The following is a 24,303-nucleotide window of genomic DNA, read 5'->3' as shown; positions in this document are numbered from 1 at the left end:
TCAGATCTGTCTGACCTAAGAGCCAGTTGGCATCGTCCTCCTAACAGAAGCCAGATTTTCACTGGGGCTAGACTATTTATTGACAGTGTTTTCCCAGACTGGCCCATGAGTGTCTCATTTCCAAGGTCCCCTGAAGTGCTGGCTCACCTCTGTTTCCCAAAGCACTTGCTTGCTCGTCTCTCCTCCCTCCCCAGCATCCTTTTCACTTTCTTCCCTTATAACTTCTTGCACTCTGTGTGCGTGTGTGTGTGTGTATGCGTGTGTGCATGTGCGTTTCTTCTTCTTTTTTTTTTATCTTAACGAATTTGTTTTGCAGGTTTTGGAAAGGAAAAACCAGCGTTATCCAGGATTGTTACATTAATTCTTATCTGTTTCCACATCTTGGACCGTGATCTCTGTGGTTTTAAAATCCCATATTTTGAGTGGGTTCCGCTGTTGTTTAAGAAAAGTTGCTTTAAACCTTTGCTCTGCAAGCACCCGAAGAGAACTCATAAAAAGGAAGACAACAGCAGATGCAATCGCGGATGTGGCTTAGTCCTTGCAGCTGCCCCAGAGTGCTGTTTGGAGTGTACCGTCCTCAGTAATGAATCCAGAAGAACAAATCGTGACATGGCTTATATCTTTGGGAGTTTTAGATTCCCCTAAGAAGACCATCTGTGATCCGGAGGAGTTTTTAAAGTCCTCGCTGAAAAATGGGGTAGTTCTGTGCAAACTGATCAACAGACTCATGCCCGGCTCTGTGGAAAAGGTAAGGGAAATTTGTAGTCTCTTTGGGATTGCTTATCACCAGAGAGCAGCAATCATGTAACTCTTGAGATTTTTCTATTTCCCAGGCCGTGGGAATCTCCTACTTTAATATTTTTCTAAGAGTTAGACATTCTTTCTTACTGTTTTTGTAGTTTGAAAGTGTAAGAAAATGAAATGTTATTCTTTAGTAATTGGCCCCCAAATTGTAATATAGGGAAAACCTGTGACACCACTGGCAACAGGGGACAAGGAGAACACTCATATCACAAGCTTGCTCTATCATGGAGATGCATGTTACATCTCCTTGTGTACCGAGGACATGTTTTAAACTTGGGGTACTTATGAGTCTGTGGAAAAATAGAATGATTTATAACAGATCTTGGTGGTGTTTATTGGCAATTTGACTAAAATCAGTGTAGATTTCCTTTTACAAAAATCCATTGAAGGAGAGACTATATAGCAACTAGGAGAAATAATTCAAAATGTCACATAAAGTTTGTAAAAGCAATAGAAACCAGATATATGTTTCGAATGCAATGTGCGTTCAAAGTGAAACTAACTTTACTCTCTTTAAAACAATTCAAGATTTTTAATAGCTGAAAACCCACGATCACGAGAATAGATCATTTCTAAAGTAGGCACTTTAAGTAAGCTTAAAGGTACAATTTTACTTTACTTTCTTAAGGTCATCATGGACTGTGAGTATAGCACTTTTGCCTTCATGAGCCAGTTTGTATTTTTGTTGAGCAAATAAATTTACTTATAATTTCTTAAACTTGAGAAAGAGTGATTAAATAGTGATAAAATGTAAAGAAATGTGATCAAATGTAGAGAACAGCCAAGGGGAAATATAATTTTATTAAATTATTGGGGGAAGGAGGAGAGAGAGGTACCAGGGATTGCTTCCTTTCTTGAAAGCAAGAACTAAGCTCAAAAAACTGTCCTAGTCCCTAATTTGCCATCAGCACACTGGAACAGAAGGCATGAAAGAAAGCTTGTAAGTAGACATGGCTTGCCACTAAAGGTTTGGTGACATTTGAAACAAAGATCGACCGTTTAGATTTTTGCATCACTTCCTTCAGTGGTTATTTCTCTTCCTGGATTGACAGCAATGTTGCCCCACACCTTAAGAAGCCTGCTTTCTCTAGTTATCAGCAAATGATGAGTATACTTTGCTTGGCATGGGATGACAATCTCCAGGTGACATTTCACTGTGTTCCTCTAGTTTTGTCTGGATCCCCAAACTGAAGCTGACTGCATCAACAACATCAATGACTTCCTGAAAGGATGTGCAACCCTCCAAGTAGAAGTAAGCCTACCCCGGGTGCCTTCCCTGTTGTCATCGTTTTTTCGCTCTGCTAATCAAGATTGGTAGTAAAAGTACTTGTTTATTTTCACTGTCATTGGCCACTGAGTTAAACAGAGGTAGCAGACTGGTGGTCCCCAGTAATGGATTGCTAGTCTGTCTTTTCCAGAAACCAGTTCCAAGAAAAACAAAACAAAATCAAAACTCAAACAATAATGTCTTTTATATACAGCATCCAAGCCCTGTAAACAGGCTTCCAGTGACAGCGCTTGTGTGGGTGTGTTCCCCTACTAAGGGGAACCAAAAGTGGGCCACTGACTGTTGGAGAGGGTCACTGTAATCCTCCCTAGTTGAGAAAAGAGGAAAGGCCATTATTACTCCTTCCCATTAATACTTTAGAACAGAGGCCTTGAATAGCTGAGAGAACTTGGCTCTGAGGTAGAAATTGTATAGTAAATTTTGTTGCATTATTTTATATTATATGGATCCCTACAGTGTGTATAGGAAGTGTTACTGAAAGGGAGGTGATACTTCTACACGTGCATCAAGTTGCTTAACTTCTCTGTGCTTCAGTATTTTTATCTGTAAAATGGACGTGCTAATAGCCAACTCATGGGATTGCTTTAAGAATCAAATAAGGCCGGGCATGATGGCTCATGCCTTTAATCCTAGGCTGAGGCAGAAGGATTGCTATAGCCGGGGAGTTCGAGACCAGCCTGGACAGTATGGTGAAATGGTGACTCTACAAAAAATACAAAAGTTAGCCAGGCGTGGTGGCTTGTGCCTGTAGTCCCAGCTACCTGGGAGGGTGAGGTGGGAGGATCGCTTGAACCCAAAAGGAGGTGGAGGTTGCAGTGAGCTGTGATCACACCACTGCACTCCAGCCTGAGTGACAGAAAGAGACTTTGTCTCGAAAAAAAAAAAGAATCAAATAAGATACTGCATAATAATTTAGGGCCAAGAGCTCCAACCTCGTAAGATCTATGAGATAATTTATGTAGAGTCTTTAGCATAGAGCCTGGGACAGAAGAAGTACTCTATATTAATAGACTAGTATTAGTCATATTATCCGTGGACAAATAGTTGTGGTTTAAGCATGGACTGTGGTGCTAAACTTTTTGGGCTCAAATCTCAGTTCTCTCTTACTAGCAGCTTTGTGACCTTGGGCATGTTATTTAACTATGACTCTAGGCTTCAGTCTCCCTACCTACAAAATGGGAGTAATAGTGGCACCTAATTCATAGGATTCGTGTGACCTTTTTAAAAAATATATTTCAATAGTTTGGGAGGAACAGGTAGGTGGTGTTTGGTTACGTGGGTAAGTTATTTAGTGGTGATTTCTGAGATTTTGGTGCATCCATCACTTGAGCAGTGTACACTGTACCCAATGTAGAGTCTTTTATCCCTCACCCCACTCCCACCCTTCCCCCTGAGTCCCCAGAGCCCATTACATCATTCTTATGCCTTTGCATCCTCATAGCTTAGCTCGCCCTTATAAGTGAGAACATATGTTTGGTTTTCCATTCCTGAGTTACTTCCCTTAGAATAATGGTCTCCACCTCCACCCAGGTTGTTGTGAATGCCATTATTTTGTTCCTTCTTATGACTGAGTAGTATTCCATGGTGTGTGTGTGTATGTATACATATTATATATATGTATATTACGTTTTCTTTATCCACTCTTTGGCTGATGGGCATTTAGGCTGGGTCCATAACTTTGCAATTGCAAATTGTGCTACTATAAATATGTGTGTGCAAGTGTCTTTTTCATATAGTGACTTCTTTTCCTCTGGGTAGACACTCAGTAGTAGGATTGCTGGATCAAATGGTAGTTCTACTTTTACTTCTTTAAGGAATCTCCATACTTAAGGTTTTCCATAGTGGTTGTATTGTTTACATTCCCACCAGCAGTGTAGAAGTGTTTCCTTTTCACCACATTCATGCCAGCATCTAATATTTTTTGTTTTTTTTAATTGTGGCCATTTCTGCAGGAGTGAGGTGATATCTCATTGTGGTTTGATTTGCATTTCTGATGCTTGGTGATGTTGAGCATTTTTTCATATGTTTCTTGGCCATTTGTATATGTTCTTTGAGAATTGTCTATTCATGTCCTTAGCCCACTTTTTGATGGGATTATTTGTTTTTTGTTTTTGTTTTGTTTTGTTTTGTTTTGTTTTTTGAGACTGAGTCTCACTCTGTTGCCCAAGCTGGAATGCAGTGGTGTGATCTTGGCTCACTGCAACCTCCACCTCCCTGGTTCCAGCGATTCTCCTGCCTCAGCCTCCTGAGTAGCTGGGAATATAGGTGCCCACCACCACGCCTGGCTAATTTTTGTGTTGTCAGTAGAGACAGGGTTTCACCATGTTGGCCAGGCTGGTCTCAAGCTCCTGACCTCAGGTGATCTGCCCGCCTTGGTCTCCCAAAGTGCTGGGATTACAGGTGTGAGCCACCGCACCCGGCCTATTTGTTTATTTTTATTTTATTTATTTATTTATTTATTTATTTATTTATTTATTTATTTATTTTTGCTGATTTGTTTGAGTTCCTTATCGATTCTGGATATTAGACCTTTGTCAGATGCATAGTTTGGGAATATTTTCTCCCACATTGTGAGTTGTCTGTTCACTCTGCTGATTATTTCTTTTGCTGTGCAGAAATTTTTTAGTTTAATTAGGTCCCATCTATTTATCTTTGTTTTTGTTGCCTTTGTTTTTGAGTTCTTGGTCATGAACTCTTTGCCAAAGCCAATACCTAGAAGAGTTTTTCCAATGTTATCTTCTAGAATTTTTATGGTTTCAGGTCTTAGATTTAAGTCCTTGATCCATCTTGAGTTGATTTTTGTAGAGAGGTGAGAGATGAGAGATGAGGTGAGAGATGAGGATCCAGGTTCATTCTCCTACATGTGGCTTGCCAATTATCCCAGCACCATTTGTTGAATAGGGTGTCCTTTCCCCACTTTATGTTTTTGTTTGCTTTGTCAAAGACCATTTGGCTGTAAGTACTGGGCTTTATTTCTGGGTTCTCTATTCTGTCTCATTGGTTTATGTGCCTGTTTTTATACCACTACCATGCTGTTTTGGTAACTACAGGCTTATAGTATAGTTTGAAGTCGGGTAATGTGATGCCTCTAGATTTGTTCTTTTTGTTTAATCTTGCTTTGGCTATGTGTGTTCTTTTTGGGTTTCATATGAATTTTAGGATTGTTTTTTCTAGTTCTGTTAAGAATTATTCTGGTATTTTGATGGGAATTGCATTGAATTTGTAGATTGTTTTTAGCAGTATGGTCTTTTTCAAAATATTGATTCTACCCATCCATGAGCATGGGATGTGTTTCCATTTGTTTGTGTCATCTATGATTTCTTTCAGCAGTGTTTTGTAGTTTTCCTTGTAGAGATCTTTCACCTCCTGGGTTAGGTATATGCCTAAGTATATTATTATTATTATTTTTTGCAGCTGTTGTAAAAGGGGTTGAGTTCTTGATTTGATTCTCAGCTTGGTTGCTGTTGGTGTATAGTAGTGTTACTGACATATTGATTTTGTATCCTGAAACTTTAATGAATTCATTTTTCAGATCTAGGAGCTTTTTGGATGAGTCTTTAGGGTTTTCTAGGTATACAATCATATCATCAGCAAACAGTGGGAGTTTGACTTCCTCTTTACCGATTTGGATGCCCCTTATTTCTTTCTTTTGTCTGATTGCTCTGGCTAGTACTTCCAGGACTATGTTGAACAGAAATGGTGAAAGGGGGCATCCTTGTCTAGTTCCAGTTCTCAGGAAGAATGTTTTCATCTTTTCCCTGTTCAATATAATGTTGGCTGTGGGCTTGTCATAGACGGCTTTTATTACCTTAAGGTATGTCCCTTCTATGCTGATTTTGTGGAGAGTTTTGATCATAAACGGATGCTGGATTTTGTCAAATGCTTTTTCTGCATCTATTGAGATGATCATGTGATTTTTGTTTTTAAGTCTGTTTATGTGGTGTATCACATTTATTGACTTGCATGTGTTAAACCAAACCTGCATCCCTGGTATGAAACCCATTTGATCATGGTATATTATCTTTTTGATGTGGTATTGGATTCAGTTAGCTAGTATTTTGTTGAGAATTTTTGCATCTATGTTCATCAGGGGTACTGGTCTGTAGTTTTCCTTTTTTGTTATGTCCTTTTCTGGTTTTGGTTTGAGGGTAATACTGGCTTCATAGAATGATTTAGGGAGAATTATCTCTCTCTGTCTTTTGGGATAGTTTTAGTAGGATTGGTACCAATTTTTCTTTGAATGTCTGATAGAATCATGTGACATTTCAATGAATTCATATATGTAAAGGCCCCAGAAGAGTGCCCCGAATGTAGTAAGTATTCTCTGTGTGGTAGATATTATTATTAGCAATGCTGGTAGCTTTGCCCCAGATAAACTTTGCTTTCTTCACCATTTTTCCTAAAGTTAGCCCTAGGACCAGGGTATATCTGTCTCAGAATATTTTATTCCTTTTTCCCCTATTGCCCAATTTGCGTGCTCTCTCTCAATCTCTGTTTCTTTCTCTCTCTCTTTTCATGTGTGGGTCTGTGTGTGTGACTTTTGAGGTAGGTGTGATGGGTGACCACTGTATATCCCTTATAGAATAACGTCTACTATGGAATTTTCTTTTTTTTTCTATTATGGTCCAGACTCTTCAGGAAATTTTAAATTTCTCTTTAATAAATACTATGATATTTTCTTTTTTATTCCTTTTTTTTTTTTTGAGACAGAGTTTTGCTCTGTCACCCAGTCTGGAGTGCAGCGGTGTCATCTCTGCTCACTGCAACCTCTGCCTCCTGGGCTGAAGCAATTCTCATGCCTCAGCTTCTCAAGTAGCTGAGATTACAGGCATGCGCCACCACGCCTGGCTAATTTTTGTATTTTTAGTAGAGACAGAGTTTCACCATGTTGGCCAGGCTGATCTCAAGCTCCTGACTTCAAGTGATCTGTCCACCTTGGCCTCCCAAAATGCTGGGATTACAGGCATGAGCCACCATGCCTGGCCAATACTATGGTTTTTTTTTTTTTTTTTCAAATAAAAACATGGTGAAGTTGCCAACGATTTCTGCATTCTAAAGCTGCCAGAAGGTTTACTTAGCTTCTTTACAGTTCTAAGAATACTGGATGATACAGAAACACCTTCCAGGTTAGGCATTGTTCAGGATTTTTCTGATAACTAATGCTTACTCCTTTAAGCACCAATGCTTAAAATATTCTTCCACTTTGGATAGAAATATTTATTTTTTTTAAAAATTATGTTTATTACTTTTATTTTTTTATGGGACACTTCACAAATTTTTGTGTTATTCTTGTGCAGGGGCCATATGAATATTCTCTGTATCATTCCAATTTTAGTATATGGGCTGCTGAAGTGAGCACAAGACAGAAATATTTCTAAAATGTATGTCTTAATTTTCTCTCTTCTTAAATAAAAGGCACTGGAAACATTTTTATCTCTTTTTGATAATTCATGCTGACCTGAACATTATATGAATATTGTAATGAGTCAATATCTGGCATCGTGGTTAAGCACATGCCTTCTCTAGTTTGAGAGACCTAGATTAGAATCTTGGCTTGGTCAATTACTGGCTGCATAACTCTGGCACAGTTACTTGACCTCTCTATGCTCCTTTTTCCTCATCTGTACAATGAAGACATTAATAATATCTGCTATATATGATTGTTTTAAGGATCAAATGAGATAGTACATCCAAGGCACTTAATATAGCACTGCACATAAGGCATACACAATAGCTGTTTTCTGTGGTATTGTTACTAGGTAATGTTGTCTGCATTGTTGTGTGCAAAATTATTCTTGTAAGGGATATATAGGAGCCATATCGAGGCACTTCTAGAACCCAGAAAGAAGACTAATAAAATCAATACATAAGGAATGAGACCAAAAGCTGAGCTGGGGAGCACGAAGCAGCCAAGAAGACTCATCATCTTTTCTCAAGCTTCTAGGTAGCTGGAAAACAGACCTAAACATAAATATTTGCAAATGTCACTGGATAGAGTCTCTCTCGGGCCCAAAGTGCCTGGCACAGTGCCTGGCATAGGACATACCTAATAGATTTTTGTTGACTCTATAAAATTGTAGATGTACAAAAAGCAAGAAGAGCAGGGATTGACTGTTGCCTGGAACACACTATTATTTATCTAAAGAAAGAATACCGGCTTTAAATTGTCAGCTTGGAAATGCAGAAAAATGGAGCCGCAGATGCAGCACCGTAACGACAAATTGAGTATTGGGCTGTGGGGCATGGTGACCACATTGAAAAAGCTGTTGCCTTCTGGTCCTCTGGGTGGCCAGTTGGCTTCTCCAAGTAACGTCCATCTGTGTGTTCTCATATGGCTACAATGTCTTAGGGTCTTTAGAGGATCACACATTTAGTAACTGATCAGGAAAGTCTGCTGAGACATCTGGGAACAAAGTGCTCTCTGAAGCACCCCACCACTTTCTTGATAGTGTCCTTTGTAACACAATTTTTTTTGTTGTCGTTGTCTTTTTGTTTGAGATGGAGTCTTGCTCTGTCGCCCAGGCTGGAGTGCAGTGGCGCAATCTTGGCTCATGGCAACTTTGGCCTCTTGGGTTCAAGTGATTCTCATGCCTCAGCCTCCCAAGTAGCTGGAATTACAGGCGCCTGCCACTATGCCTGGCTAATTTTTGTATTTTTAAGTAGAGACGGGGTTTTGCCATGTTGGCCAGGCTCTCCTGGCCTCAAGTGATCCACCTGCCTCAGCCTCCCAAAAGTCTGGGATTACAGGCATAAGCCACTGTGCCTGGCTCACAAAAATTTATTAATTAGACATTTTTGTTTTTTACTTTCAATTTTTGTGGGTACATAGCAGGTGTATATATTTGTGGGGTACATGAAATGTTGTGATACAGGCATGCAATGTGTAATAATCCCATCACAGAGAATGGGGTATCCATACCCTCAAGCATTTATCCTTTGTGTTACAAACAATTCAATTACACTCTTTAAGTTATTTTAATAAGTACATTATTGACTATAGTCACCCTGTTGTGCTATCAAATGGGCCTTATTCATTCTTTCTATTTTTTTGTACCCATTAACCATCCCTACCTCCTTCCCCAATACACTTCTCAGCCTCTGGTAACCTGTCTTCTACTCTCTATGTCCATTAGTTCAATTGTTTTTATTTTTAGATCCCACAAATAAGTGAAGACATGTGATGTTTGTCTTTCTGTACCTGGCTTATTTCACTTAACATAATGATCTCTAGTTCCATCCATGTTGTTGCAAATGACTGATTCTCATTCTTCTTTATGGCTGAATAGTACTCCATTGTGTACACATACCACATTTTCTTTATCCATTCATTTGTTGGTGGACACTTAGGTTGCTTCCAAATCTTAGCTATTTGTGAACAGTACTTCAACAAACATAGGAGCACCATTATCTCTTCCATATACTGATTTCCTTTCTTTTGGGTAACATACCCAGCAGTGGGATTGCTGGATCATATGGTAGCTCAATTTTCAGTTTTTTGAGGCACCTCCAAACTGTCCATAATGATTGTACTAATTTACATTCCCACCAGCAGTGTATGAGAGTTCCCTTTTCTCCACATCCTCTCCAGCATTTGTTATTGCCTGTCCAAAAGTTTTTAATTTTGATGAAGTCAAATTCATCTCTTTTGTTGCTTGTGCTTTTGGTGTCATATCTAAGAAACTCTTTCAGAATCAAATGTCTTGAAGAATTTTTTTCCTGTTTTCTTCTAAGAGTAATATAGTTTTACCTCTTACATTAAGGTCTTTGATCTATTTTGAGTTAATTTTTGTATATGGTAGGAGGTAGGGGTCCAAATTCATTCTTTTGCATATGCACATCCAGTTGTTTCAGTATCATTTGTTGAAAAGACAACATTAACCAATTCCTCCATTGAACTGATTAATGTAGCTATGTAGTAAGTTTTAAAGGCAGAAGGTATGAGTCCTTCAACTTTGTTCTTCATTTTCAAAATCACTTTGGCCATTCTGGATCCCTCGCATGTCCATATGAATTTTAGGATCAGCTTGTCAATTTCTGCAAAAAAGGCCAGCTGAGATTTTGATAGTGACTGTGTTCAATCTGTAGATTGCTTTGGAGAGTGTTGCCATCTTAATAATATTAAATGTTTGAATCCATGAACATGGGATGTAGTTCCACTTATTTGTCTTTAATTTCATTCAGCAATATTTTGTACTTTTCAGTGTACATGTCTTATACCTCCTTGGTTCAATTTATTCCAAAGGATTTTATTATTTTTGGTGTTATCAAAAATAGGATTGTTTTCTTGATTTGGTATTTAAATTGTTCACTGCAAGTGTATATAAATATAATTATTTTTTTGAGACAAGGTCTTACTCTGTTGCCCAGGCTGGAGTGCAGTGGTGTGATTACAGCTCACTGCAGTCTCAAACTCCTGGGCTCAGGTGATTGTCCTACCTCAGCCACCTGAGTAGCTGTGACCACAGGTGTGGGGCACCATGCTTGGCTAATTTTTGTATTTTTTATAGATACAGGGTTTCACCATGTAGCCCAGGCTAGTCGTGAGCTCCTGAGCTCAAGTGATCTACCTGTCTTGGCCTCCCAAAGTGCTGCGATTACGGGTGTGAGCCATGGTGCCTGCCCTATTGCTTTTTTAATATTCATCTTGTATTCTTCACTTTGATGAACTTATTCATTAGTTGGAATAGTTTTTAGTGGATTCCCATATGGTTTTCTTATACAAGAGTATGCCATTGGTGAATAGAGATAGTTTTACTTCTTCCTTTCCAATCTGGATGCCGTTTATTTCATTTTCTTCCCTAATTTTTCTGGCTGGAACCTCTGGTACAATGTTTAATAGAAGTGATGAGAGCAGACAGTCTTTCACTGTTGAGTATGATGTTAGATGTGGGTTTTTGGTAAATGGCCTTTATCAGATTGAGAAGGTTTCTTTATATTCTGAGTTTGTTATAAGTGTTTTGTTTTGTTTATTATCATGAAAAGAGTTGGATTTTGTCAAATGCTTTTTCTACGTCTGTTAAAATGACCACTGGTTTTTGTTTGTTATTATATTTGTATGCTGTATTACATCAATTGATTTTCATATATTAAATCAATCTTGTATTCCTGGGATAAAACCCAGTAGATCGTGTTATATATGCACATAGAAATTTGTGCACATCAGTGATTATTCTTGAAGGATCTTTCTTTATAGAAATTGGATTACTGTGTAAAATTATGATAATGTCAAATTGCCCTACAAAAATGTTATACCAAGTTTCACTCTCACCAATAGTGTACACAGTGTCTTCTTCCTGTCTCTGGCAACACTGGATATTATTTGTCTTTAATGTTTGCTAAACTGATGGATGAAAATGGCATTTCATTTATTGCTGTAATTTGTATTTCATGATTACTAATGAGTTTGGACATCCTCTTATCCCTTTATAGTCTATTTGTATTTCCTTTTTGTGAACCAAATAGATCTTTCTTACTTTCTTACAGAATGGAGAAAGCAGGGAAAATACTCAGGTCCCAAGTGAAAAGTTTCCAGAATATATGGAAGAATCCTCCTGTCTAGGTAGAGGGTCACTGATGTCTCTCAACAACACAAGTTCTAGCAATGGCAGTTTTATTCTTGTGTTGCCCCTGAAGTTGGTGAGAGTTGGGGACACCTACAATTCTTCTGATCAGTCAAGAATGGCCTGGGTAGTACCTCTTTGATTGCATTGTCCTGGCTACAACTACATGATCGACTGGTCTCTGAAAGCTCTAAACCTGTGGTTTTCCTGTTAGCCAACCCTTTCCTCTGCCTTATCCCCAGAAGGTAATCTGCCTTTGTCCTCTTCCACCGTTACTACCAACCCATTGCCAGGGACACCCTACCATCTCCTATTCTGCTCCTGAGCCAAGTTTATTATTTATTTATTTATTTTTATTTATTTTTGAGATGGAGTCTCGCTCAGTCACCCAGCTGGAGTGTAGTGGCATGATCTAGGCTCACTGCAGCCTCCACCTCCCGGTTTAAAGTGATTCTCGTGCCTCAGCCTCCCAAGTAGCTGGGATTACAGCTGCCCGCCATCATGCCCAGCAAATTTTTGTATTTTTAGTAGAGACAGGGTTTCGCCCTGTTGGCCAGGCTGGTCTCGAATTCCTGACCTCAAGTGATCCATTTGCATCTGCCTCCTGAAGTGCCGGGATTACAGGCATGAGCCACCGCAACCAGCCCCAAGTTTATTATTTTTTTTTAAGATATTTTATTCTGGAAGGATTTCACTGAATGTATATGAGGTTCAATTAGTACTTATTTCACTTTCTTTCTTCCTCCTTCCCTCTCTTCCTCCTCTCTTTCTCCCTCTCTTTCTCTTTCTCCCTCTCTCTCTTTCTGTCTTTCCAGTACCAGCTGGTAGCAGTATGTTTTTTTCTCTGCCCCCACCCCCTCATTCCCTCCTGTCTCCCTGAGTCACTCCATCTGCCTTGTCACCGGAACAGCATGGGTGCCCTCCCCAAAGTGAGGCTTGTGGGATGGACGATTTGCCATTTCCCAGGGGCTGCTCTGCAGGGAAGCAGTTCTGAAAGTAAGGCAGCTCTACTAATGATCATGAGTCAAGACTAAATATCTAGCAGCGCGGTGCCTCCTGGGAGGAGTTAGGCACAAGGCCCGGCCTAACCACTACAATTACCAGTAGTTGTAACGGGTATCAGCAGATCTTCCTTCAAGCCCTGACCCTGCCACTTGTGTGAAGTCAGGATCTCCTTTTCCAGGCCTCAGTTGAGTCATCTGTAAAATGAGGAGACTAGAGTAGGGGTTGGGTAATGTCTAATGGTTGTAATGTCTGTTTTTAACTGGCCCATTTCCATCAGTTTCCGCTAGGCAAAGCTTTGCATATTTAGCTGCTCAGTTGGAACTGGTAGGAAGACCAAAGAGGATTTTGGCAAGTTCTTTTCTTCTGTTGTGCAAATCTGACATGCTTAATGGAATTTCCAAGAGTTACATTAAATGTCACCCATGAGTCTGGCCATCCTAATGTTTTACAGAGTGCATTGTATTTCTGTAAATATTAGACATTGAGTAAGATTTTAAATATTTCCCATCTATCATGAACGTTTTCGTTCTCTCTCAAAGAGACTATTTGATTTGGGGCCTGTTATCAGAGAGGCCGGGAAGGGCATCTAGGATAGTTGGAGGAAGGGTGGTATGTGAAGGGCCTCTGGAGAGCCAACGCTTCTCGGGTGTCTCAGCGGCTCACCATAGAGTTTGGGGGTTCTGAGTTGCATCTGGGGGTGAGGGAGGAAGCAGGCCACCAGAAAGGGCTAGTCCATGAGTCCGGGAATCCCGCCCGAAGCTCTGGCAGTGACCCGCAGCATGCCAGGCACCGGCAGCCCTCGGGCAGGGGCTGAAGCGGGCGGCAGCAGCATGCGCAGTGTGGCCGCCGCGGGTATACCGCGGCTTTTGCTGCTGCCACAGCTACCAGGGCTGCTGCTGCTGCTGCTGCTGCTGCTGCTGCTCTGCCTGCGCCGCTGTCACTTCCAGTTCCTACTTCTGCGATCCAGGTCCGGGTCACTGCTTACTCGCTGCTGGCCCAGTGCCTCCAGGCCGCTTTCCCTCCGCTGCTCGGCTACGGCTGCGGGCAGGAGGGGACCAGCACGGGCAGCTGAGCGTGGTCTGGAGAAGCCTCGCGGGCTGGCTCCCCCGGCAGTCGCTCCCCTCCAGTCGCCACCCCGCGCACCCTCGCCCGGCTCGCAGCCAGCGCACCCAGCGGGGCGCGTCTCCGGCACCCCCAGTTCGGCCCCGCGATCCTCCGCCCGCCGAGCGGCACGGCTATGGCAACAAGAACTTGAGGACAAGACTCTGACTTCCCTTTAGATTAAAAAGCAATCCCTGGGCTGGAGAGGTTGCGGGCGCGGCACAGAGTTTGGAGACGGGCGCCCCCTCCTCGCCCGCGTCCAGGCGCAAAGTTGCAGCAGCCCCTCCCCGCTGGGACGAGCCTAGCCCAGCTCTCCAGTTTCGCCCTGGTGGCGGCCGCGCTCAGGGCAGGGTCCCAGCTCCGGCTGGGTTGATCGGTTCCCGCAGCCTTGGCACAGGCTTGCCCGCCCGCTCGCCGGCCCCGTGACTGGGGAGGGCGAGCGGCTTCCAGGAGGCGGCGGCGGCGCGGCTGGAGTGAGGGAGCAGCCGGAGGACAGGCGGGCAGCGGCCGAGCCAGGTGACCTGCCTGGGGGCAAAAGGGTCAGGGGAAGGGGAGCGCGCGAGGGCCCGGGGGTGGGTGCCGAAGGACCCCCTTTGGAGAGGAACCGCCCTTCTTCCCCACTGCCATGGCTCGCAGCCCCAGCTGCGGGGTCCGTTCTCTGCCAGGGCCTCACAGTTCGCTGAGATCCAGGGTGCCGGGAAGGGGGAGATGGGGGCCAAGGGCGCAGAGCGAGGACGCGCCAAACTTAGGGGCGAGTTGTCCAGCTCAGGCCGCAAGGTTTGCATCCGACTGGATTCTTTCCTTCCCCCAGAACCAGAGCAGGAGTCAACAGTACCATTTTTAATACTAATGTGATGCCCTCCCAACCCCGAGCATCCATACATTTGGAGATGTTTTCTGCGTTAAGTACAGAGATCTGTCGCAGGAATGGTTTGTGGATGAAAAAGACCTGTATTCTACAAGGTGTTCCAAAGTGCCTGTAGTTAATTTCAAGTTTTCATTTTCCAGTCATTTAGGAACCCAACAGGTATTTGAGCTATTTCGTTTCTTAGCTCTGCAGCGGAGAGCCCTCAAGTTTATCTCTGCCTCTTCAAAGGTTTTATATTTTCATTTTTGATTTGTTATTGTTTTTGGATAGAGGGGTAACTCACATGATATTTTTCCCTTTTCTTAATGTGTAGTGGGAGTAAAAATACAGTAAATGAATATATTTTCCTCTGCAATTATGTATATTTTGGTCAATAAAAACTTCGCATAACCCCCCCAAAAAAAACCCTTACAAAATAGGATAAATTTCAGTTGATGTTCTGTAAAGTATTAATAATTTTAAAGGCAAGATTCAAAGGTTCAAACTGTTTTTTTTAAAACTTATATTTGCCTGGAAAACTCATAGTGTCCTTGGACTTCCTATCTTAATTTTGACATTGACCATGGTAAGAGGATCTCTGATGACATCATTTGCTCCAGCCACAGTCTGGAATTCTGTGACTGAGAGCACCTCTCTCCAAAACGTAAGGCCTGGGCCTGCCCTTGTGCTTCAGCTGAGGCATTTCCAAGGATTTCTCTTCAGCAAAGTATTATGCTACATGCCAGGCAATGCTGCAGTCCCTTCTTACATAATAATCCAGCTTCAGGCCGGTGTACGCTTTGGGTGTGCTTAGAGCAGTTAAAACAAGGGAGTGTTCTGTCTTAGTCTGGGTGCCGGGGCAGATGATTGGAGTTTTGAACAAAGTAAATTTCCAGCTACTATTCTCATATTGCATTTCTTTGGTGCTTAATTTTTTAAATGCCTTCTACTTATCTGAAACTCCCCGTGCCCTTGTAAAGGATGTAGGAGAGATGGCATTACTTTCACTTGACAAAGAAACAGAAAAGTTTAGTTAATCGAAGTCATACAGCTTATCACTGGTAGGATCAAAACTCTAACCTGGATCTCCTGCTTTCAGCCTAGGTTTTTTCTTTGTTCGTTTGTTTTTACTAAAATGTGACATTTTATACAAAGGTGTTTTATTTGGCACATTTTATGGATGGTATGTCTTCCAAGCTACTAATTTTTTCTATTCTTTTTGCCTACTCACATCTCAGCCTTGTCTGTGCTTGTGCGGGGCTGGTGCTGTTCTTAGGGGTAAGGACAGGAGCAGAGTTTTTCAAAGGATGGTCTGTGGTTTCTATTTACCTACAGTCTGCCTCTTCTCTACTCACATTCAGGGATAGCAGGTGCTGAATAGAGTGAGTAGCCAGGGCCCAGAAATTTCTGATATTCATTTGACATCATTAGTCCAAGTATAATATTACTTCAATCTTTACTAAGAAACTCATTCAGGAGAGGAAATTGAAGAGTATGAGTTTTGTTCTTTTATAGCAATCTGTTTATCACTGTGCTTAGGACCGTAGATGCGAAGGAGGAAAAGGAGTTATCTACCATTTCTCAGGCACCTCCTATGTTCCAGGCACTATGCTAGGTGCTTTAAGTTTATTATCATATGTAGCTCTTGCAACACTCCTGGGAGGTAGGTGGCATTGTACTCATTATACCCTGGTGGAAACTAAGGTTTGGAGATGATCCAGACTGATGCCTCACACTGCCAGTGCAAAGAAGAACCGGAATGTAATCATTGATGTACCTGACTCCAGAACTCATTCCCTTTGCCTTGTGCTAGGCTGTTGCCCCCAAAGCTATTGATAAATACAGGAACACCTAGCTCCTTTGTTTTCAGACATGGCTGTACATTGGAGTCACTTGGGATGCTTTTTAAAAATACAAATTTTGGGGTCTTATAACCCAGAGATTTTGAGTTAATTGGTCCTCAATGAGGCCAGCCACTGGTATTCCTTTTTTAAAAAAATGCTTAAATCAACTTTATATTTACATTCAGGAAATTGCACAAATCCTAAGTATATCGTTTGGTGAATCTTCACAAACTGACACACTCATACAGTCTGCACTCTTATTAAGAAACAGAACAGGATCGGTGCCCAGAAGCTATCCTCGTGCCCCTTCCCAGTCACTGTGCCTTGCCATGGGGCACTACTATCATGACTATCCACCACTATCATAGTAGATTCCCTGCCTTCCCGCCTGTTTTGGTACTCTATATGAGCGGACTCATACAGTATGTACTCATTTGTATGAGGTTTCTTTCACTCAGCATAATATTTGTACAAGTCATCCATGTTGTTGCAGCTAGTAGTGGTTCACTTTTTTTCTTGCATATAATATTTCATTGTATGGATATACCATGTTTTATTTTTCTATTCACTTGTTGATGGACATCTACATTGTTTCCAGTTTTTGTTTGCTGTGAACAATGCTGCTATGAAGAATTTCGTGAGTGTCTCCTGGAGAATATATACACCCATTTCTGTTGGGTTTATGCATTACAGTGGCACTGCTAGGTCATAGGGTCTGCATGTGTTCAGCTTTAGTAGGTACTGTCCAGCCATTTCCCAAATCAGACAAGCCTCGTTATTTTTTTTTTTTTTTGAAAGCTCTGCAAGTGATTCTAATGTGTATCCAGAGTTGAGAACCATTTCCCTGGTTTATCCAGACTTCAGCAACCTAGTGACCTCAAGTGTCTGCCACTAAGCTGAGAACCATACAGAAGGAGATCCCAACTTTCTTCTCAGCCTGGAATCTTTTGGACAGTCTTCTCAGCAAAATTGGGCAGCTTACACTCATTTTCCCATAATCCCTTGTGCCAAGCTAGCTTTATACTGCTCGTCCACCCTTGCTTTGGTTTATTTGTGAACACATCTGCTGGTCTCAGAACTTTTCAGAGGTAGGAACTGGAGCCTGATCATCTTTATTTTATTTCTTTATTTATTTTGAGACAGAGTCTCGCTCTGTTGCCCAGGCTGGAGTGCAGTGGTGCGATCGCTGCTCACTGCAACCTCTGCCTCCTAGGTACAAGCGATTCTCCTGCCTCAGCTTCCTGAGTAGCTGGGATTACGGGCGCATACCACCACGCCCGGCTAATTTTTGTATTTTTCGTAGAGATGGGGTTTCACCATATTGGCCAGGCTGGTCTTGAACTCCTGACCTCAAGTGATCCACCCGACTTGGCCTCCCAAACTGCTAGGATTACAGGCATAAGCTACCGTGCCTGGCCCTGATCATCTTTATAACCCTAGCACCCAGTAGAGGACATGGCACAGAGCAAGTGCTTAGGAAGGGTTTGTTAGATGAAAGATTGATAGAGTGACTGAGTACTCAGAGAAGATCTGGGCTGCAAAGGAGACATCCCATCTTTGTACTAAGAATTATGTACTTTATTCATAGGACACTGCTTCAGGCCCTTGCTCAAAGCCTAATTACTTTTACTTATCTCAGCATGTTAGCATTATGGGTAATCTGGTTGCTCACCCTGAAACTGATTAGAAATAGCAGATTAAATGAGATGAGGTAAGGTATGTGAAAGCACATTGTAAACTGGAAAATAGTATCTAAATAGAAAGTTGTGATAAAGGGAAATGAGGGGCTGCTCTAGATTAGGTACACTGGCAATGGCAGAAACTCTATATATCTATGTACAACGTGGAATAACTGAAATCAACAGCATGTCAGCAAAGGAGACAGAAAAACTATAAATAGCAGACCCCCAAACACATAACTCTCTGGGGACTTTTGATGTGGTGTCAGGCATGCTGTGTGGTCTAGTCGCTAGAATATGTTCCTTTTCCTGCCTTGGTCTGGGTTTGATTCCTGGTTAGGGCAGCCTTTTTTTCTTGAGAAGTAGTATACCAGTGCAGGGACTATGAGCTTGAGCTTTGGACATGGACTGACCTGGTTGGCCACTTATTAGGTATATGCTAACGTCCTAGGAGGTAGTAGTAATACCACTTATTAAGTATATGCTTCTGGCTGGGCACAGTGGCTCACGCCTATAATCCTAGCACTTTGGGAAGCTGAGGCAGGCAGATCACTTGAGGTCAGGAGTTCAAGACCAGCCTGACCAATATGATGAAACCCCATCTCTATTAAAAATACAAAAATTAGCCAGGCATGGTGGCGCAAGCCTGTAATTGTAGCTATTTGGGAGGCTGAGGCAGGAGAATCGCTTGAACCTGGGAGGTGGAGGTTGCAGTGAGCCAAGATTGTGCCACTGCACTGCAGCCTGGACGACAGAGAGAGACTCTGGTTAAAAAAAAAAAAAAATTATATGCCTCTTCCTAGGGTTAAATGAAAGAAAGCAAGTAAAGCACTTAGCACCGTCCTTGGCACTGAGTGAACTCTCAATAAAAGCTAGTTCCTAATTGGAATTTTAATATATCCCAGTAGATCAGTGTTCTGGGATATATTAGATAAAAAACATTGCATTATTTTTAAAAAAGTTCACTTAGTTCAGTTATGGTAAGCTAACTCTGTTTAAGAAGTGAGTCATTGATTTTTAGAAAGATTTCCTTTTGAAGATTTAACATTTAAAAAAATTGGAAGGGCAGGCTGGCATGGTGGCACACGCCTGTAATCCCAGCACTTTGGGAGGCTGAGGCCGGAGGATCACCTGAGGTCAGGAGTTCAAGACCAGCCTGGCCAACATGGTGAAACCCCATCTCCAAAAAAGTACCCAAATTAGCTGAGCATGATGGCGGGTGCCTGTAATCCCAGCTACTCAGGAGGCTGAGGTAGGAGAATTGCTTGAACCCAGGAGGTGGAGGTTGCAGTGAGCTGAGATGCTGAGATCATGCCATTGCACTCCAGCCTAGGTGACAAGAGCTAAACTCCGTTTCAAAAAAAAAAAAAAAAAAAAAAAAAAAAGAAGGGTAAACTGTGGGCTTTCCAAGGGTTCTGAGGTTTTACTAGTTACATTTGGAATTTAGACAGGGCTAAAACTTGAAATAGGAAAAAAAAATCCAGCCATTTTCTCTCTCAGTTCTATGCTCTATTCAGCAGAGACCACTTGTTTTTGGGAAAATGTTTTTAAAAATAAAGTCAAAGGTAAAAACCTCACATATTTTCTAATACTTAACACATCTCTAGAAGGCAAAACAAAGTTGAATATTTCTGGGCGTCTTAGATGAATAGTGATGTCAGACTTGGCCTCTGTTCTCCATGCTTAACAGCAGAAATTAATCCTTCAACATTATTAGCATCTTTCACTCACTATTAAAGTGCTTTCGTTTCTGAGTTTAAGTCTCTGTGCTTTTCATCATAGAAAATAATTCAAATTTAGATTACAGTGTGTTGAAATGTGTTTAAAATAATTTAGATATTATATTTAATTGGTTTTTTATATTTTATTTGGAAGGCTACATAAAGACAGTTTAAATTTCCGTGATATTGCAGCCCAGTGATATCCACGGAACAGAGATTGGAATTTTTAACTACAGTTTCAGACAATATATATGCAATCTGAAGAGTTTTAGGAACTCCTTGTAAGAGTTCTTGTTCTTTCCCTAGCTTATTGTTTTGCTGTTGTTCTCAATGCTTAGCATGGTCAAGTTTTAACTGCTGAAAACAATTTGTGTATGGTTTCCTTTATAACAGCTCAGGACTAGAAATATATTTGGGGATCCAGTTGTAAAGAGGAACTGGAGAAGACAAAGCAACTGAATTCTTCAGAGACTATGAATTATTCAGTTGTTAACCACAGTAACTTCTTGAGCTACCATTTTGTGTTCTAATAATAGAAACAGTTTGGATGGATTCCTCCGGGTATTGAAAAATCAGATCTTTTCATTCTTTTCTAGTCTATGCATAAACTAGAAGAATGTGAGAAAAGACTATTTTCAGTTGCTCATGTTTACCTGGATGAACTAGTTTAATTTTTGTCTTTTAAAACAGACATATTTATTTTAAAATTAAAATTGCTTGAAATTTTAAAATACACCCCAAAGCAAGATGATCGTTTAAGTTAAACAATACAATGAATGGTCTTTTATTTTTGGTGATGATTGCCAAAAACCTCTTGCCTTCAGGAAATAAGCAATAAACCTGATGAATTGGGCATAGTTGAGGGGGAAAATAAAAATCAATGGCTTCTATTTAAAAAACACAGTATGTAATATCTAAAGAAGAAAGGCATTGTGTCTGAATTGGGGTGAATATACCAAACATATACCAAAAGGAATGCATTTTGTTAGAAAATTTGATTAATTATTAGAATCTTCCTGACTGGAGATGTAAATTATCTTGTTTTAAATCTAACTCACTCTAATTTGGTTTTAATGTTGACTGTAATCCAGGCTGTTTCTGGGGACAACAGAACACAATATACCTCTTTATTCAAACCACACTATCTTGGCCAGCTAACCCCTACTCCAGCCCCATTCTAACTTGGTCTTATTGTTATCATTGAGGTGGCCCTCAAGGATCAGTCTGAGAGGTGATGTGATGTTGCCAGCACAGCATAAGGTATGCAGAGCGATTGCTGATGACATTTGGGGTTGGTACCGAGAGGAAATGCAGAGTTGGGCCTTTGAATTACAAATGAGGAAGTGTGAAGGCACTTGCCAGTTTCTTAGGGCCCTCCCTTTACCAGTTTTTTAGAGGGGGTTGTGTATGTCCACTTAGTCCAGAAGCTACTCTGTATCTGCATTTCAACATGGGCAATGGCACTTCCTCTGCTGTCAGCTGGAAGAAAGACCTATGACACTAGATATCTGTCCGATTAGCTTCAGGCTTTGTCATACCCTGGCAAACTGGGCCTTATCACACAAAGAGATGTATGGGCTTAGAGATGTAGATCATCCAAAACAGCATGTAGTCACATATCATTTCTATTGGACTTCTGGCAGAAGATTTACCTTCCTAATTAAGTTCTACTTAGGCAAATCTGGTAAAATCCAAGCTTTATACTTTCTTGGGGACTTGAATATTATTCCAGAGATCAGACATGTCAATTGAGTGAGTGAATAGGGCAACAGGGAAAATAAGGAATTAAATTAAGGTGAGATAAAATGCAGCAGTTTGCAAAGCAGCAAGTGAAACTATTATTAAGGACTTGTCTCACCCTCAACAATAACAAAGATGTTTCCCTACTTCTTGGAAGCATGGACGTTATTTTAAGAGGCTTTTTTTTTTTTTTTTTGACAGAGTCTTGCTCTGTTGCCCAGGCTGGAGTGCAGTGGTGCGATTTTGGCTCACTGTAACCTCCGCCTCTTGGGTTCAAGCGATTCTCCTGCCTCAGCCTTCCAAGTAGCTGGGATAACAGTCACGTGCCACTATGCCCGGCTAATTTTTTGTATTTTTTAGTAGAGCTGGGGTTTCACTATGTCGCTCAGGCTGGTCTTGAACTCTTGATCTCAAGTGATCCGCCCCCCTTGGCCTCCCAAAGTGCTGGGATTACAGGTGTGAGCCACCGCGCCGGCCTTAAGAGGCATCTTTAAGGTGTCAAACTCTTTTTTTTTTTTTTGAGACGGAGTCTCGCTCTGTCGCCCAGGCTGGAGTGCAGTGGCGCAATCTCGGCTCACTGCAAGCTCCGCCTCCCGGGTTCACGCCATTCTCCTGCCTCAGCCTCTCCGAGTAGCTGGGACTACAGGCGCCCGCCACCACGCCCGGCTAATTTTTTGTATTTTTGGTAGAGACGGGGTTTCACCGTGGTCTCGATCTCCTGACCTCGTGATCCGCCCGCCTCGGCCTCCCAAAGTGCTGGGATTACAAGCGTGAGCCACTGCGCCCGGCTTAAGGTGTCAAACTCTTAACATCATTTATGAAAAGCCCTGCCTGTGAAGCAGGCCTGAACACTAATTTGTATGTTCTTCATGAGGAGGTCTCCAGCAAAAGAGAGGTATGTACTAATAATTTCTGAGAAATGTATGCAAATCAGGAGACTGCAGTCTTTCACTAACAAAAGAAGTTTAACAACTTTTTTGTGAGAATATACATTGTGATGGTGGAAATAAGCATTTATACTGTTTGTATAACCACTTTGCCTTCTCTGAAGAAGGACTGGTATTTGGGAGTGTGTTGTGTATTGAGGCAAATCTTGATTCAAGATTTAAAAATCACCTTCAAGTAGAGACAACAGAATAGAAAATGGTCTTAGGGCTAATGTACCTGTGGGTGACTTCATTTGCCAGATTTTATATAGTGTTCTTTTTATTTCTCATCTTAAAACAAATTTATGTATTACTGCCTGGCATAGACACCAGGTGTTCAATAAATATTTGTTGAATGGATAATGAATGGGTATTTGAATGGAAATGAACTTTTAAAATTTCATTTTGGATAGCTTGTGTATTTAAAGAGTCTACATGTAGATGGTCAGGAGTTGACTTTTATTCATAAAAATGACTCTTTAATGGGTAAAAATGAGGACAGAAAGAAAGCTGGGTTTCCCCTAAGATAACATTACTTTATGCCAAGCTAGAGTACTTGTTTCAAGTTTTTTAAAAATTAAAAAGAGAAAATTAAAGGTGTGAGATACTAGCTCCTGTGATGTCATATAGAAGCCTTTTTCTACTTTTCCAGTCTCTAGGCTACTTCTTATTTCTTCTATTACCGAAACTCTCTTGCTTTCACTGGGCTTTCAAGGTGTGAGCTCTTCATGTGAGGATTCTCTAACTGTGATTTTCTCTAAAGTGATCTCAGGCAGTAACTTCACTTCTTTTTGGTGAGGTAAATGCTTTGTCAGCATTTTAAAATCATATTCTTCAAAAAAAAAAAAAACAATTTATTTTTGGCCAGGCGCAGTTATACATGGATTTTCAACTGCATGGGGGCTCAGTGCCCTTAATCCCCATGTTGTTCAAGAGTCAACTGTAGCTGGGTGCGGTGGCTCACGCCTGTAATCCCAGCACTTTGGGAGGCCGAGGCGGGCTGATCACAAGGTCAGGAGATCAAGACCATCCTGGCTAACACGGTGAGACCCCGTCTCTACTAAAAATACAAAAAAATTATCCGGGCATGGTGGCCGGCACCTGTAGTCCCAGCTACTCAGGAGGCTGAGGCAGGAGAATGGTGTGAACCCGGGAGGCGGAGCTTGCAGTGAGCCAAGATGGCGCCACTGCACTCCAGCCTGGGTGATAGAGCAAGACTCCGTCTCAAAAAAAAAAAAAAAATGTATTTTTACCGGGTGATGGAAAATATATGAGCCTTGATTTATCAAATTCTACTTGAAAAATTTGCCTTTTCTTCCTCTCTTTCCTTCTGGGAAAGGCATGCCCAAAGGGCAGGTGCTTCTGATGGAAGAAATACCTGCTTGAATTTCAGATTGGGAGAGAAAACTGACACTTAGCAAGAACTTGTTCAATGTCTGTAAAGTGAGCACCATGCCTGGCACTGTGGGCTCCTGCCTATTGGACAGAGGCAGCATGTGTGTGTGAAAGAGTGGAATTTAACAGCATTTAGCAGTGTATGGTTAGGTGTCCAAGTTAGTGGTTCCAGAATCTAGAGCCTAAATGCAAGAGGAATTCAGAAATAGGGAAGCCTGTTGTGTACTGAGGCGTAGTGTTTGGGGAAAACACCATGGAAGGGAGTGATTGGATTGGGCCCTGAAGGATAGCTAGCATTCAGATGATTGAGGGAACTTTCTGAAGGAGAAGTATAAATGTCAGAGAGAGGCACAGTGAAGAAAGAAGATTCTGGAGCATATAAGGAGATGATGG

At 41.5% G+C, this 24,303-nt stretch overlaps 1 protein-coding gene and 1 non-coding gene across 4 annotated transcripts in view; one reads left to right on the top strand and one right to left on the bottom strand.

Annotated features, from left to right (window-relative positions):
- Window positions 1-518: 518 nt before the first annotated feature.
- ARHGEF6 (Rac/Cdc42 guanine nucleotide exchange factor 6) overlaps window positions 519-24,303 on the top strand; it is a 119,587-nt gene continuing 95,802 nt past the window's right edge. Inside the window, exons 1-2 of one of the 3 annotated variants that reach the window (XM_003272576.3) lie at window positions 519-748; window positions 1,973-2,056. In XM_003272576.3, coding sequence (XP_003272624.1) covers window positions 584-748; window positions 1,973-2,056 — 249 coding nt within the window. In that variant the 5' untranslated portion in view covers window positions 519-583. Of the gene's footprint in view, window positions 749-1,972; window positions 2,057-13,602; window positions 14,275-24,303 lie in introns of those variants that run through there. The other 2 variants (XM_003272577.3, XM_030807124.1) reach the window with 2 other exon arrangements.
- LOC115833407 lies at window positions 7,345-7,451 on the bottom strand. The gene has a single exon (XR_004028842.1). It is a non-coding gene; the product is annotated as a U6 spliceosomal RNA (small nuclear RNA).

The sequence above is a fragment of the Nomascus leucogenys genome, chromosome X, assembly GCF_006542625.1.
Source record: "Nomascus leucogenys isolate Asia chromosome X, Asia_NLE_v1, whole genome shotgun sequence".
In the NCBI taxonomy this organism is placed as follows: Eukaryota; Metazoa; Chordata; class Mammalia; order Primates; family Hylobatidae; genus Nomascus; species Nomascus leucogenys.
Note: the sequence above shows the minus strand (reverse complement) of the source record. Positions and strands in the feature narration are given on the sequence as shown.